Source organism: Eptesicus fuscus, chromosome 13 (genome assembly GCF_027574615.1).
Source record: "Eptesicus fuscus isolate TK198812 chromosome 13, DD_ASM_mEF_20220401, whole genome shotgun sequence".
Classification (NCBI taxonomy): Eukaryota; Metazoa; Chordata; class Mammalia; order Chiroptera; family Vespertilionidae; genus Eptesicus; species Eptesicus fuscus.
This window is the reverse complement of record NC_072485.1, coordinates 80,020,689-80,036,778: the sequence shown is the minus strand read 5'-3', so window position 1 is coordinate 80,036,778 and position 16,090 is coordinate 80,020,689. Positions and strand designations below refer to the sequence as shown.

Sequence of the window (16,090 nt, the reverse complement as noted above, 5' to 3'; positions counted from 1 at the left end):
CCCTCCCCCTCCCTGATTTCGCCCCGACTTTGAGGATCCTCAGCAGTCAGTCCCCGGTCCCCAGCCCAAGTCCCGACTCCCAGCCCTGGTGGGCCCCACCCAGGCGGGCGCCCCGCCCCCGGCCAGCCTGGCAGCCGCTGACCTAGTATGGACACAGCACGGGGAAGAGGGGCGTGGAGGGTGACGTGGGGAAAGGGGCTGGAGAGTCCCAGGCCCTGCCCCCATGGGCGCCCCCTCCTTCCGAGGGGACGCACCTGCGGCGGGTGGGGTAAGGCACGGTGACTGCGCAGCTGCCGCTGTGCCCACCCAGAGCTAAAAATATTCCCCACCAGAGAGAGAAGCAAAGGAGGCTCCCAAGGAGAATCAATTTATTGGGGGGAAGGAGGGCGGACGGTTGGTCAGACCCATAAATAGGAGGGGGCCGGAAGCCCGAAGACAGGGTGGGAGCCGTGTCCTCAGTCACAATGGAGGCTGTGACCTCGGGCTGGAAGTAAATGAGGGTTGCAGAAAGAGGCTGAGAGCTCTAACTCCAGGACCCACCTCCGGGTGAGGCGCTGGGGCTGGCCCAAGGGATTGCAAACAGACTGGGGGGGGGGGGGGGGCAGGTTTGGGGTCTGGTCCGGAGGCTCAGACCAGGTCATCAGGGGCTGGCAGGGGCTGGCGGGAAGGCTCCACGCCCCAGATCTCCCGGGCGTACTGGGCAATGGTGCGGTCGCTGGAGAACTTTCCGGAGGTGGCTATGTTCCGGATCACCATCCGCGTCCACTCTCTCGGGTTCTACAGGCCAAAAGGAAACTCTGGGTTCGCTCTGCTGGCGGGGTCCCCACCTCCCGCCTCACCCCAGCCCTGCCAGCCCCTGGCCCAGGACCCCTTACCTTGTACAGGGCACTGACTTTGTCCTGGCATTTAATATAGTCTTCATAATCTGCAAAGACTTTAAACCTGGAGGGGAACGAACGGGCAGGCAGGAAGCTCCCTGAGGTCAAGGCCGAGCCCATCCGGTCCTGGTGGACTCCTGGGGGCCTGGAGAGTGATGCTGCTTCCCTGGAGCCCTGTCCAGCCCTCCTAACACAGCCAGCCCTGCCCAGCCCAGCAGCGCCCCCTGCCAGGTCCCCTGGGCGACTGGCTCACCGGTCGTGGTGCATGAGCATGTTGACAATGTCCTTGAACAGGTCGGGCTGTTTGGGGGAGAAGAAGCCACTGCTCAGCTGCTCGATGACCTGGCGAAGCTCAGGAATTCGGTCATAGTACTCCTGGGCGTTGTACCTGCGGGGAAGAGCTGCAGTCAGCACCCAGGAGAGGGGCGCCTGGCCCTTCCTCCAGAGAAAATCCCCGAAGTCCTGAGGCCCAGGGCCAGCCGCTCCCACCCTCGCTGCGGCTGCCACTGGATTCCTTCCCTGGAGGCCCTCTGCCTTCTGTGCTCAGCTTTTCATCACCTTTTATGGGGATGAGGAAACCGAGGCCTGGGGAGGGCAGAAAGAAGTGTCACATGCCACTACCATCTCCTGGCCAGTGTGTTTCTTCCATGAATGTCTCTTCCCTCTGCTCTCTCAAGTCCAACCCTCGCCTCACCGCCGGGGGCCTGGAGGAGCCTCCAGAGTCCCACCCACTTCCTGAGGCCGCACAATCCATCTCTCAGCCACCAGGGTTCAAAAGCATCCCCAAGGCCAGGCTCCTCTCTTCCCTTCCCTCCCCTCTTCCAACCAGAAACTAAGGCCACCTCCTCAGCGATGTCCCTGTCCCTATCCCCAGCCCTGCTTTGCTGCCACTGACTCTCCCTGCATTGAGGCGTGAGTCCCCACACCGGCCCCCACCTGCACTTTGCTCCCTCCAGTCCATTCTCCATCCTGCAGCCAAAATTGTCCTTCTGGAGCCTAGTTCTACACATGTCGGACCTTGCTGGAAGTATGTCACGTCTCCCTCCCCGTCAAAGGACCATGCCTGAACCTCCTAGTCAGGCTTCACAGGGAAATTCCTTCCAATAGTTAATGCTAGCTCTCCCACGCTGTTGGTAGGGGTGTAAACTGGTACCAACTTTCTGGAAAACAATGTGGCTCAGACATATCCCCTTCTAGTAATTATCTTCAGGAACTGATCAGCGATGTGGCCAGAGGTGTAAAAGGTTGGTCATCACAGTGGTATTTGTACCAACAGGGACTATCAGCTTTAATGTCTACCTCGGTGGAGTGGTTGAATAAGTTATGACATGTCCATCGGATGGAACACTACACAATCATTTAGAATATTTTGGAGACTATTTAATGACATGGAAAATGCCTCTCCACCGTTAAATACGATATCAGGATTCAAAATTACATATATGTTATTCCTAACTTTCAAAAATTACACATACAAAAGAAAGAAAAATAAAACAAAAAAAAACCCTACACATACACACACATATATAAATACCAGTATACACAGAAAAAGAGAACTGTGTTGCCACAACGGGTTTGGCTCAGTGGATAGAGTGTTGGCCTGAGGACTGAAAGGTCCCAGGTTCAATTCCGGTCAAGGGCATGTACCTTGGTTGTGGGCACATCCCCAGTAGGGGGTGTGCAGGAGGCAGCTGATCAATGTTTCTCTCCTATCAATGTTTCTAACTCTCTATCCCTCTCCCTTCCTCTCTGTAAAAGAAATCAATAAAATATATATTTTTTTTAAATAAAGAAAAAGAAAACTGTGACTTTAAATCTAGGTGATGAAATTATGGGTGACAGTTACTTTGTTTTTTTGTGGTTTTGTATTTTTCCACTATTGCTTTTATGATAAGAAAAAAATCATATTTTAAAATAAATTTTAAAAACATAATGCCAGGGAAATGTCTCCTCTAAAGAACTATGCTTCTGGCCATAAGCACAGTTAACTCTTACATTCTTACTAGAGGCCCAATGCACGAAATCTGTGCAAGAGTAGGCCTTCCTTCTCCCGGCTGCCGGCACCGGCTTCCCTCTGGCACCCGGGACCCAGGCTTCCCTTGCAGCCCCGGCCTCATCCGAAAGGTCATCTGGTCTACTTAGCATATTACGCTTTTATTATTATAGATTTCCCTTTTTTGCCATGGCTTCCAGGGAACTAAGAATTTAGTTTACTTCCAATTCCAGGAATAATATTATCTCTTAGGATTGATATAATTTTCTCTTCCTTTTCCTTCAGTTCTGTGTTACTTCTTTCTTTTCCTGTTTCATTAACCTTTTCTTTGATAAGTTACCGCAACAGTTTTCCAGAATTCGGATGGCATAACTACGAGCTTGGGCAGCCTGCACTAGCCTCTCCATGCCTCTGCTCCCAGCCCTACCCTCCAGCAGCCACACCTTGGTGCCTCCTGCCCACAGACTCTTAAGTGAGGAGCTCTTGACCCCCATACCCTCTCTGGTCAAGCTTTTCCACGTCCTCCTCCCGCATGCCGAAGATAAAGAAGTTCTCCTCTCCCGCCTCTTCTGCCATCTCCACGTTGGCCCCGTCCATAGTGCCGATGGTCAGAGCCCCATTGAGCATGAACTTCATGTTGCCAGTGCCGGAGGCCTCAGTGCCCGCGGTGGAGATCTGCTCAGAGAGGTCAGCGGCCGGGATCACTGTGGGGCAGCAGCAGAACAGGGTCAGCTGTGGGAAGAGCCCCACCCCAGCTGGGGACTCTCGAGGGAGGCTGGCCCTAGGCATAGCCAGATTCAAAGCCCCATCCAACCCATCCCTCCAGTCCTCAACCACGGAATCTCCTTCTCAGCCTCCAACCTCTTGATGATCCTTAAACATCTGGGATCTAACCTGGACTCCCTCCCCGCCCTCTCCCCCCGCTCCATTGTGTGACTTGACAAACACCAACAAGGCCCATCTCCCCTATAATTTTACCCATGCTGCCAGGGAGCTCAGGGGACAGCCTCATGGTTTAATTATTGCCCTCTCCAGATTCTTCTTGAAAGTGCAAGTCCCTCAGGAAGAGGTAACTAATACCTCTTCCAGGCACCAAACTAATCGGAGCCTCCCTAGGGTCCCCGTCGGTGGCACCCCACCTTTCTCGGCCAGCGAGACTCTGTAGTTCTCCAGAAAGATCACGCGGAGTCGGTCTCCCACCACCGGGTCATGGTTGACCACATCCCCAATGGACGTGATGAGTTTGATGATCATCTTGGCCATGTGGTACCCAGGGGCAGCCTGTGGGGGCACAGTCTGGAGTCAGCTCCATGGCCGAACCCCCTACCCCCATCCTGCAACACAGCCAAGGCTGACCTCAACCCAGATAGCAAAAGACCAGAGCCATGGTCTGTGGCCCAGCTTCTCACCTTCCCTCCAATCATCACCGTTCGAGGCACAACAAACTTATTGGGTTCCTTCTTGATGCCTGTGGAGAAAGAGGGATGAGGGGGGCCAGGTTCCCCTCTGGGTAGTAGCTCCTGACAGTACCCATCAGCCAAGGCCCACGCTGGGAGAAAGTAGGCCTTGACTTGAGCAATCACTTGCTATGTGACCTCAGATCTGTCCCTTCCCCCTCTCTGAGCCTCAGTTTGCCCATTTGTAAAATGGGGATAGTTCCATGTCCCAGGAGCTGTCCCAAGGCCAAAGGAGATGTTGTCTAGGAAGCATGAGCATGCCGGGAGGTGATGGAGGGAGGGCACGGAGCCGGAGCGGGGCCCGCAGCTCACGGTTGTAAAGGGTGATGATGTGGAGGCAGTTGAGGAGCTGGCGTTTGTACTCATGGATCCGCTTCACCTGGACGTCGAAGAGTGAGTTGGGGTTGATCCGGACTTTGTACTCGTTCTCTAGATATGCAGAGAACTTCAGCTTGTTTTCCTGAAGGCAGGGGAGGGAAGAGCTCACCGACAGGCCTCCGCCTTGGGAGATCCTACAGTCTCATTCCTTTCCCAGGAGGTAGAGGGCAGAGGGCCACCTCGTCCACGCCTACACCGGGGCAGACATTGCTAATCCATGTCAGCGCCCTTCCAGTGAGGTCCATCGATGCCTTCCTACCACGGACTTCGTGCACCTTCTACCAGTGGCCTGCGGTTGCAGGAGAGATGACCACTGGCCATTCCTGACTTGGACGTCTGGCCCTCCAGCACGGAAGGGTCTCGGCTCCAGGCCTGGCACGCCTGGCCGGGCCTGACCTATAAGTGGGCGGGCCTGTACGTGGGCGGGCCCAGGTTGCAATGCTCCTCACCTGCTTCACTTTGGCCACATCCCGGATGAAGGTTTCGTCGTCCACATAGGAGAGCAGTTTGCGCAGCTGGTCCAGATCTGAGATGTAGTCCTCCCCGATGCGCTGCGGGAAGAGGGCTCTCAGTCAGGCTCCTTCCTCTCCTCGTCCTCCTTGGGGGGAGGGGGGGTCTCTTTCCAGGTCAGACAAGCCCCATCCGCGGCAGACAGCTCCTCCCTCGCCAGCTTCCCGGTGATCCGTAACTGTCCATCTTCCTCCCCTCCCGGCCTGAGCTGACCCAGCAGGCCTTCCTCCTGGCCTTTTCCTCATACAGGCAATGACTCGCGTTCCTGCTCCCAATCTCTGTCCCCTTCCAGTCCACTTCGGGTGTGACCTACTGATGACCCCTCCAGTAGACTGTAAACTCCAGGTGACTGTCAGAGCCAGGGCCTCTCCAGCCCTTAGGACATCCTCATGCAAGTAAGACAGTGGGTCCTCTCCTCCCTGCGTGCGTGCAAGGCTTGGGGGACAAAACGCAACAAGGATGTTGGCCCTGCACTGGACACCCCCCAGTCACCACCTTCATGACCACACCCAGCTGATCCCCGCAGGAGCCCGTGTTGACCCTTACTGGCCATACAGTGACCTCTCACCTCAGCAATGACCTCTGCCAGCCCAGGGTTACACATGACCAGCCAGCGCCGAGGGGTGATACCATTGGTCTTGTTCTGGAACTTATGAGGCTCCAGCTCATAGAAGTCCTTGAAGCTGCAGAATTGGGGCGGGGGGGGGGGGGGGGGGGGGGGGGGACGGTCACCACTCACCCCTGTGGGATGAAGGCCTCCCTCTGGGTCCCTATCCTGGGTTCTTGATGAAAGAGCCTGGGGGTTTGAGGTGCTGCTGTGTGCGAGAGAGGGCCATCTGGGGACAGGACTGGACCCCACGTCGGGGCTGTGGGAGCTTGTGAGAGCGATGCTACCTGTAGAAGGGCCAGCTGTGCTGTGCAGTGAGGGGCGGGCCTACCGATGGGCGTGGCTATAAGTGGGCGTGGCTATAGTGGGCGGGCCCAGCGGAGGGCGGGTCTCACATGGTCTTCTTGAGGATCTCGGAGTGGATGCGAGCCACACCATTGACGGCGTGAGACCCGGTGATGCACAGGTGGGCCATGTTGATGCGCTTCACCGCGCCCTCCTCCACAAGGGACATGCGCCGCAGCCGGTCCACATCCCCTGGGAACGCGGCTGCCACCCGCTGTGCCGGGAGAGCCCAGAGCTAGGCCCAGATGCCGGCACCCAGCCCCAGCCCCTGCCCTCAGAACTGTGCCCAGAGCTCTCCCCTCTGAGCCCCGGCCCCCGCCGCCCGCCCTCCTCCGCTCACGTTAAGGAAGCGCTGGTTGATCTCATAGATGATCTGCAGGTGCCGGGGCAGCAGCGTCTCCAGGAGCTGCACCGGCCAGCGCTCCAGGGCCTCGGGCAGGACCGTGTGGTTGGTGTAGGCGCAGGTCTTCACCGTCACTTCCCACGCCTGGCGAGGAGTGAAGACCCAGGACCGCCGGCCTCAGCCCCATGGCTCCCCACTGCGGTGCCGGGTTCGAGGACACCCACCCTCTGGGCCTCGCCCTGCCATCTGTTCAGTGGGGGCTCCAACTCACATCTTTCCACCCCCCAGACTGGAAAGGGGACCCTGAGGCAGGAGGGTCAGGCGGGGGCAGAAGGGTCCTGAATTCAGCCCACCTTGTCCCAGTCCAGCCGCTCCAGGTCCACCAGAATCCTCATCAGCTCGGGGATGGCGAGGGAGGGGTGGGTGTCATTGAGCTGGATGGCCACCTGTTGGGAGGGGGGCAGGCAGGGAGTCCGGCTGGGCTCCAAACCTTTGCCCGTCAGCGTCCCCAGCCCAGCGCTAGGGCCGAGCTGGCGGTGGAGGCTCTCAGGGAGCAGCTGTGGGGCAGGAGCCGCAGCGACGCCCAGATTGTGTGCCAATTGACTGAGGACCCAGAGCATATCACCCTCACACACCCCCAGCCACCAGCCTCCATGTCCCCATCTACACCACGGGGCGGGCTGAGGCGGGAGGGGAGGTGGCGGTGGGAGGGCGGCCTCCCTGCGGCCAGTACCTTATCCGGGAAAGCATCGAAGCTGGTGCGCACGGGGTCCCGGCAGCCGAACTTGGAGGACTTGAAGCGGCGGATGATGTCCTGGAGCGTAGCAGCCACTACGAAGTACTCCTGCTTCAGCCGCAGCTCCTTCCCCTCAAAGAACTGGGGACAGTGTGAGGCAGAGGGGAGTCAAAGCGCTGAGGGCGGGCCGACCACGACGGTGGGTGTGGTCAGGAGAGACCCCACAGACACCCAGTCCCCTGAGTCCTGACCGCCCATCTCCAGCACCCCGGGTCTCCCCCACCAAGAAGTAGTCATGGGGGCAGTGCCCACCCTAACCACTGCCCCAGGACTCAGGCATCCTCCCACTTAACCGGAGTGCGGGGGGGGGGGTCGGGGGCGGGGGACAAACAGTTCACATCCAGCAATATGTCCAGGATGTGACGAGGGCACCAGAGAACGGCCCTCCCCTCCCCTGCCCAGCCCGGGGGAGACATACATTGTCGTTGGGGTACAGGACACGAGAGATGTTCTCAGCCAGGTTGCGGTCCAGAACAGCCTGGATGTAGCCACCAACGTTGACTGGAGGACAAAAGCGGGGGCAGGGTCAGGCTCGGGCCAAGCGCGGGCTGGCGTGGGCGGGGCTGCTTGCGGCCGGCGGGACTCACAGTCCTTGAGGTTGAAGTCGTTGGGGGCCTTGGCCGACCACAGGCGCATGGTGTTGACGACGTTGTTGCGGTAGCCAGGCACGGGCGTGTCGTAAGGCATGGCCAGCACCACCTGCGGCGCACAGCGCGGATGAGGAGCTCCCTGGGAGGCCCTGCGAGCTGGGACTCCCGGCTTTGTCCCTGCACTGCGCCGACTCCCAAGCCGAGGGTCTAGTCCCAACGGTGGGTAACCTCCAGCAAGCCCTCAGCCTCGCTGGGCCTCATTCACAAAGAGAGGACACCCCCAGGGTCCCCTTTACCCCGGCCCCGCCTGGCCGGGTGTCGTAAGGAGTATGGGAGGAAGAGGCAGGGATGAGCCCAGCGCCCAAGGTGGGGGCTCTGCTGGTGGCCATGCAGTGATGACAGCGAGCTGGCCCACCGGGCCTGCGCGCACCTCGAGGACACTCTGGACGCACGAAAGGGCTGGGGGGTCCCGGGGCCTGACTGGAGGAGGCACAGAGGCCAAGGCCATCCCAGGAGCTTATGCCTAGCTGACCACAGTGACTGCTGCTGGCCCCGCCTCCCACAATTAGCAAGCACCAATGATTGGCCTGGCCGGTGTGGCGCAGTCAGTAGGAGCATTGTCCCATACACCGGAGACCCGGGTTCGATTCCCGGTCATTGATTTCTGCCGATAACTCCTCATCCGCTCCTCCCTCCCCAACACTAAGGAGCCTGCTTGGAGCCAGGTGGGGGCTGTAGCTCCGGGGAAGGGACAGGCCCAGGAGCAGACAGCCGGGTGCACCCAGCCCTGCTGCTCCTCCGTGGGGACGACAGCAGAACGAATGCCCGATGCTGAAGGCCTCGAGGTCCCCGTGCAGCCATCTGGGGGCCGATGCCCTGCGGCCACAGCAGGAGGCCTGACTGAGCTGGAGCTCAGAGGCCGGGTTTGGCTTAGGGCTTCCTTTAACTTGCTATGTGACCTTGAACAAGTCAATGCCCCTCGCAAGGCTTTCATTTTCCCCCCTCCTCCCCTTTCTGGCCTGTTGCTTTGCTCCCTGTCAAGCCCCCAGTTCAGATGTGTGGGGGCGTCAGGGCACCATGATTAGGCCCTGATGGACCTAGCGGGTTTGGAGGAGCAAGTCCGGGGAGGGCCTTGGTGGAACGGGGCAGCCTCGCTCCTCCCCCCGGCTCTGCCCTTGGCCTGGCTCCCTTGTGACCCTCCTGTCTCCAGCCTCGCCTGGCTCCGGCTGTGCGGCCGCGATTAAGTCACTTAACCTCTCTGAGCCTTGGCGTCCTCCACTGAAAATAGCACTGGGTCCAGCAGCCTCCAGGTTCTGCCCCTGTGTCCTCCAGGAGCCTCCTCCTCCCCTTCTCCCTGGCCGAGTCCTCCCCCATTCCCCGGCTTTGTCTTCACCTGTGTGTCCACCCACTTGACCCCCTGGCTGGTGTGTTCCACTCGGCCGTAGAAGTGCACAGGGAGCGTGAACTCCGGTCGGGCCTTCTCCCAGGGGTTGCCGTAGCGAAGCCAGTCATCAGCCTCCTCCATCTGAGCCCAAGGCAGATCAGGGGAGAAAGGGAGGCAGCGTCAGACCCAGACTCACCCCATGGTGGGCAGCGGGAGGGAGGCGCAGGAGCAGTGGCCCGAGTGTGGCCCATGCAGGGTGTAAACTAAGGGCTCTGGTCTGTACGTGGATGTGACCCACCTGCTTCAGGAGTGACCAGCTGGCTTTGGGGTCATGGCGAAGGGGCAAGGGTGCTTTTCATCAAGACTGGGCTCAGTTCTGGTCTATCCAGAGATGGATGACCAGTTGGGGTCCCCTCCATCACTACTTGGTCCCCATGAAGTCAGGGCCAAAGGCTGCTCACCTGCCAGCCCCCGCAGATCTTCTGGTTAAAAATCCCAAACTCATAGCGGATCCCGTAACCATAGGCAGCCAGGCCCAGGGTCGCCATAGAGTCCAGAAAGCAGGCTAGGGGCGTGCAGGGAGGCGAGTGTCAGGGACGCGGCACAAAACACCCTGTGCCCACCCGCCCCCTGCGACCCTTCACTTACCTGCCAGCCGGCCCAAGCCCCCGTTGCCCAGCCCTGCGTCTTCCTCGATTTCCTCCAGCTCCTCCATGTCCAGGCCCAGCTAGAGGGGGCAGGGTGTGGCGGCAGTCAGGGCCAAGGGCCAGCAGGGGAGTCCCCCAAACCCTAGGTGTGCCCCACCCCCAACCTTCCCAGACCTGGTAAACAGCCTCGTCACAGGCGTTCTCCAAGGCCAGGTTCACCATGGTGTTTTGCAGTGTCCGGCCCATGTAGAACTCCAGAGACAGGTAGTAGATCCTCTGCCCGAGACACAGACGCACGGGGGGCGGGGTCAGGGCTGCCAACCCACAGTTAGGTAGGCCCCGCGGGCCTACACCTCTCCCACCTCCTGCCACACTCGGGGTCCCAGCGTGTCCCAGCCCTGTCTCCGTTTTCCTTCTTCCCATGTCAGGCTTTGAGACCCAGCAGGTCAGGTTCTGATCCCAGCATTTCCTCTGACTTCGGACACATCACTTTTCTTCTCTGAACCTGTTTCCTCATCTGGAACACGGGGCTGGCCATATCTCCCTCAGGTATGGAGGTGCTTGGGAGAGGTGCGAACCCCGCCCATCCCACACACGCCTCCCAGCAGCCCAGCAAGGAGCCGGGACATTGAGAAATACTTCCAAGTGCTCCCTGACAGGGAAAGCCGAAGCCGAGAGAAAGTCATTGGCTCAAGGTCATGCAATGACTCATGGCTGGAGTCAGCCCGTCCGGGCCTTGCAGTGCTCAGCTCCCCGTGGCCCTCAAGCCTCAGTCCTAGCAAGGGCCCGAGAGGCACCAGGATCCAGGATGGTGCCTGGTCTCCTGGTCTCCTGGGTCCCCTCTCTGCCCCACCCACCTGCCCCTCCCCCACCCCTTTCCAGAAGCATCAGGTTGCTGACATTTACCACTAACCCCAAAGACACTTGATCCCATTGCCCCAACTACCCCAGCTGCGCACCACCTGCTACCCACCACACACACACACACACACACACACACACACACACACTCATGTTCAATGACTCGTTCTTTCAGTTCAGGTCCAACCCACCAACCCAGGCCTCGAGGGTCTTCCAGTTCCCCACCCCGAGTAGTCCCTCCACTCAGAGTGGGTGCTGGGCCTTTGCAACCGGCCCACCTGACTTGAGCCCCCTGACCTGCTTCTGCTTGGGTTTCTCCCCCTGGGTTGCCCCAGCACCCCCTGCACCTAGGACCCCTGGATCCTCCAACCTCAGGAAACTTGGCTACAGAAAACTGACCCCAGGAAGGGGCTGCCGCTTGGTCAAGATCTCCCAGCCCCGGCGGGGCCCCCAGCCCATTCCCCTGCCCGGGGTGCCCCAAGCAGCACCTTGGGGTCCTTCTCATAGTAGTGCTGCTGCGTGCGGATCCAGCGGCCCACGAGGTGGTCGCGTACAGTGTGGGCCAGCGCGAAGTAGTAGTCGCGAGGGGTGGCCACATTGCGGTCCTTGACGAGCGTGAAGTGCAGGTGCCGGTTGAAGTTCTTCTTCAGGTCGGTCACGTTCTCCACGCCGGCCAGGCCGCGCACACTGATTTGCTTCCTCTTCTCCTGGTCTGTCAGGGGCCGGGACATGGCTGCGGGAGGGTGGGCCTGACTGACTGCTGGATAGGTGGACAGGCGGCCTCAGTGGTGCCTCCAGCCAAGGAGTGGAAATCCCCAGGAGCCTGGTGATTTAAAGCCAGACTCTGGGCAGCATGCCCCGCCTCCCCCAGGATGGGAGGGTCTTGGCCTGACAGCCCAGGAGCTATTTTGGGGGTGAGGGGAGGAGAAGAGAGCGGGGCAGGGAGAACAGGGCCCAGCTCCACAAGGGGCCAGGCCAGGCCAGGCTCAGCCTGGCTCATTCACAGCCCTGTGCTGACCCACTTCCTCCAGGCCTCGCACACTGGGGTCTCTGTCTTGTCTTCGCAGCGTCAGGAACAAGATGCAGAAGGCGAGTGCTGGCTTGAGAGGCCCGAGGTTTGCCTGGAGCCCATGGGCTGTGACCTTGGATTAGAGGTTGCCTGGATCTGGTCCTTTTCCTGGGTTCTAGATGAAGGGTGGGGCTGGATTGTGGGCTGTCAATCAGGAGAGTCTGAGGGGGCTGTCAAGTGGGCAGGTGTCAGGAGGCCCAGCCTTCATGAGCAGCTTAGTTTGCTTTATTTATTATTTTATTTTATTATTATTATTATTATTATTATTATTTTAAATGCCCTTGACTGGAATTGAACCCAGGACCCTTCAGTCTGCAGGCTGATGCTCCATCCAATGAGCCAAACCAGCTAGGGCCAGCTCGGTTTGCTTTAGACATTTGCCCAGGGAGACTGCAAGCCACAGGCTGAATGACCTCTGGTCAAGCTTCCATAGTGGCCACACTGGGGGCTATTGTTAGCTGCACTCTGGTGGGAAGGCCACATGTTGTGGCAAAAGGGAACAGGACCCCCCTTCCCCCCCTCGGGCTGAAGGGCCAGGAGTTGAGGGTCGGTGTGCCCCAACAGAAGAGGTGCAGCTAGCGTAGGACACTGGGTGTCTTGAGAAAAGGGAGATGAGGACCCCGAGTTTCAGGGGATGGGAAACCCACTCATCTTCCTCCTAATACATGGGCCGATGCTTAACCAACTGAGGCACAGCGGCTGGTGACAAACTCACTTCTGACTCACTTAACTGCCTTTCTTGTGGGCTTTTTCAGTCTTTGATGTCACCCGAGGCAGAGCCACTATCCCCACCCCACCCCCAGCCCCACCCAAGCTGATCTCCCCCTGTTGCTGTCTCTCAAGGAGCTCTGAAGTGACCTTTCCAGAATGGTCAGATTACAGGCCAACTTTGCCTAGGGGCCAACAGCCTGTAGCAGGGGCCCCTGGGAACTGTAGTCCTGTGGGCCCATAGGGGTAGGAGAAACTGAAGCATACTATCCCGCCCTCCCCCCGCTCCCCCCACACACACACCCCAGCCATAATACTGGCCGATGGTATTAGGTCTTCCTGTGATGCAACTGCCAGGTGATTGGAGGCCTTCTCCCACTCACTCCTCCCACCTGGGGCCACCCACCGGACAAGGATTTAGTTAGTGGTCCAGGAGTCACAGCTGTGACTTCACTTGTAAACTGGAAGCCCCTGCACCCCAGAACTTCACACCATTCATCTTCCTCTGGAGGCTTTGACTGCCCCCAACTCACTGCTCAGGGGCTGACCCCAGCACTGATTTGCTGTGTGTCCTCAGGCTGGTGCTTTACTGTTCTGAGCCTTGCACTGTGGACGCTGACTTTGGAAGCAAAGGGAGCCCAGGGCCTTGTGCTGTTTCAAAGGATGCCTGGGCTCCTGGGGCTGTAGGCCGGGGGCTGGGGGCAGCGAGGAGGAACTGGGTGTTCTGTCTGGCCAAGGAAGGTCAGAGGCCTGGACAACTGCAGGATGCTACAGGGAGCCTGGCTCAGGGAAAGGCAAGCTCTTCCTGAGGACCTTCTGACCCACAGCAGGCCTAGCCCGGGAACCACAGCTCGGTGCTGGGCCAAAGTCCAAGTCCATCCAGGCCTCTGATACCCACACCCTGCTCTGCCCACTCCCGGAGACGGCATTACCATGCTGGTCCCCCACAGCGCCAGGCTTCAAGTGGAGAAAAAGGTCCCAAAGAAAAGACCGGTTTTCTTTGTTTAAATAACTTTTATTCAGACTTTTAATGTATTTTTATTGATTTCAGAGGAAGGAAGAGGGAGATATAGAAACATCAATGATGAGAGAGATTAATTGCTGCCTCCTGCATGCCCCCTTCACCCGAATCAAACCTGGGACCCTCCAGTCTGCAGGCCAGATGTTCTCTTCACTGAGCCAAACCAGCTAGGCAAGACTTCTAGAAGCCTTCTATTTCCAAAAGGAATGCTTGGCGGCACTCTGGTCTCTTCACACCTCCCATCCTCAGCCTCCTGTGCAGTGCCTCTGCTCAGCTCCACCCCACCTCCCCCCAGGCCCCTAGTCCCGAGGCTCGCTCGGCCTGCACTTTCTGTGGAGGGCTGGTCCAAGCAGAGCACACCAGTTAGTGTGCTCTCACCACACCCAAACTGTGGCAGCACACTTTGGCGACACAAAACTTTATATTGACCCCTAATTGCCTGTAAGGCTTTTTCCTGCCACTAAGGACTGGCTCCCAACAGACCATTCCCATCTTTTTTTTAATCCTCACCAGAGGAGGAGGTTTTTCCCATTGATTTTTAGAGTGGAAGGGGGTGGGCAGGGGGAGAAAGAGAGGAAACATTAGAAACACATCCATTGGTTGCCTCCCACTGGCGCACCAACCAGCTGGGGCCAGGGATTGAACCTGCAACCGAGGTATGTGCTCTTGACCAGGAATCAAACTCTTCAGACCGAGGGCCGACGTTCTAACTGCTGAACAAAACTAGCCAGGGCTTTTCCCATCCTTCCCCCCCCCAGAGGGAGTGAACCATTGATCTCTTGTCTGCTACACGCCCCCTACAGGAGATCAAGCCTGTAACCCAGGCATGTGCCCTGAGATGGAATCGAACTAGCAACTTTTTGGTGTGTAGTACTATGCCCAATCGGGCAACACTGGCCAATGCCAGATCACTCCCATCTTTTTATTCAGCTCCCCAAATTCATTCAATCCTTTTCCAGAATTGACCCAAAGCCCTCTTCTTATCAGTTCAGTGCTCACCCTTCCCCTGCACTCAAGGCACTTGAACTGGGACATACCATTTCTACTGGAAAACAGATGTGCCTTTAAAAATGTTATTGCCTGGCTGTCGTGGCTCAGTGGTCAAGCATCAACCTGCATCAGATCACAGTTCGATTCCTGGTCAGGGCATGTCTAGGTTGTGGGTTTGATCCCAGTGTGGGGCATGCAGGAGGCAGCTGATTGATGATTCTCTCATCATTGATGTTTCTCTTTCTCCACGCCCCCGTCTTCCTCTCTGAAATCAGTAACATGTATATTTAAATGTTTTTAATGATTTCAGAGAAAGGGAGAAACATTGATGGCTGCCTCCTGCACACCCTCTACTGGGAATTGAGCCTACAACCCAGGCATGTGCCCTGTGACCTCCTAATACATGGGCCGATGCTTAACCAAGGCTGGTGACAAATTCACTTGACTCATTTAACTGCCTTTCTTGTGGGTTTTTTCAGTTTTTGTGTCAGGAGCCTCCAACTCAGTTTCCAAGCTTTTTTTCCTTCGATGCCCCAACCCAGCAGCATGAAACCTAGGCTCAAACAGCCCTACTTCTCATTTCACTATGTTCTTTCTCCCTGTTCATTCGCTCCCTGGTGTTCTATGTGCATTTATTTTAAAGAATTCTGAAAGCCATTTTCCAACCTGAACGAACTCAAGGTTATTTATGTCTGACTAGGTTTCTCATCAGAAATCCTGCCTCCTTCCCTGGACCAATCTTGGGTTTCTCCAGAGCACTTGGCTGGGTCTCAGTAACAGAGCCCTAACGCTGACCTTCCCCCCCAACTGGATTCCTTTCACCCAAGCTTTTGGGAGGGTGGGGAGATGCAGCAGCACACAAAGGAACAAGGGGTGGCTGGTCCTCTGTAACAGAGCCACATAGAAGGCCTTTCCCACCTAGGATGTCTCCGGGAGGGGGTGAAGGGGAGCATCCACGTCTCTCCCCATCTGCCACAAAGGCAGGTGGCTCGCTGCCATTCTGAAGGCCAAGCCTTCCTGTTGTCTCTCCTCCATTTCAGGGTCTAGAGCTGCTTGGAGAAAGGCCCACGACGGATGCCTTCGTCAGCCACTTTGTTACTCTCCAAACCTTAACAAAAGCTGATGGCAGGGAGCAGAGCACAGGAATGGAGCTGGCCCCAGGGGAGACAGAGGAGATAGCTGGGCTGTGGTTAAGTCGTTTATTGATTTTATTTCTAAAACCCACATAGCGCCACTTTGCCTCTTTCAGAGCTTCAAAGAGCTAATTAACCGCCCAATGAGCCCACCAGGGAAACCAAGCTTGTGGGGAAGAAATGAGGTGAAGCCAAGGTCAAAGAGGGTAGCCAGGCCCGAGCCCTGCCTCCATCCCATCAGTTGAGGACAGATTTCCCCACCTCTCCTTTCAGTCAACTGAGGCTTAGGGAACCCACTGAACTTCCCGAAGCTTCCTTAAGCCCCGCAGGCCGCCAGCAAGGACAGACACCCAGGTTTGCTCCAGATCAACAGTAATGGC

General features: G+C 57.8%; 1 protein-coding gene across 1 annotated transcript; it reads right to left on the bottom strand.

The window, feature by feature from the left end:
* Nucleotides 1-351: 351 nt before the first annotated feature.
* PYGM (glycogen phosphorylase, muscle associated) lies at nt 352-11,582 on the bottom strand. Its single transcript, XM_008159077.3, has 20 exons — nt 11,278-11,582; nt 10,103-10,204; nt 9,930-10,008; nt 9,743-9,846; nt 9,291-9,422; nt 7,895-8,006; nt 7,726-7,808; nt 7,245-7,388; nt 6,865-6,957; nt 6,509-6,655; nt 6,219-6,382; nt 5,785-5,899; nt 5,156-5,257; nt 4,641-4,788; nt 4,281-4,339; nt 4,011-4,152; nt 3,368-3,575; nt 1,132-1,266; nt 876-942; nt 352-777 (listed from the first exon to the last, which is right to left on the bottom strand). The coding sequence occupies exons 1-20, from the start codon at nt 11,518-11,520 to the stop codon at nt 628-630; spliced, it is 2,529 nt and encodes an 842-aa protein (XP_008157299.2). The 5' UTR covers nt 11,521-11,582; the 3' UTR covers nt 352-627.
* Nucleotides 11,583-16,090: the final 4,508 nt, after the last annotated feature.

Coding starts and splice junctions, on each gene's coding strand:
- PYGM (XM_008159077.3), bottom strand. CDS start 11,520: ATGTCCCGGCCCCTGACAGACCAGGAGAAGAGGAAGCAAATCAGTGTG. Junction 9,847..9,929: donor GGGCTTGGGCCGGCTGGCAG/GTAAGTGAAGGG, acceptor GCACGCCCCTAG/CCTGCTTTCTGGACTCTATG. Junction 6,656..6,864: donor AGCGGCTGGACTGGGACAAG/GTGGGCTGAATT, acceptor ACTCCTCGCCAG/GCGTGGGAAGTGACGGTGAA.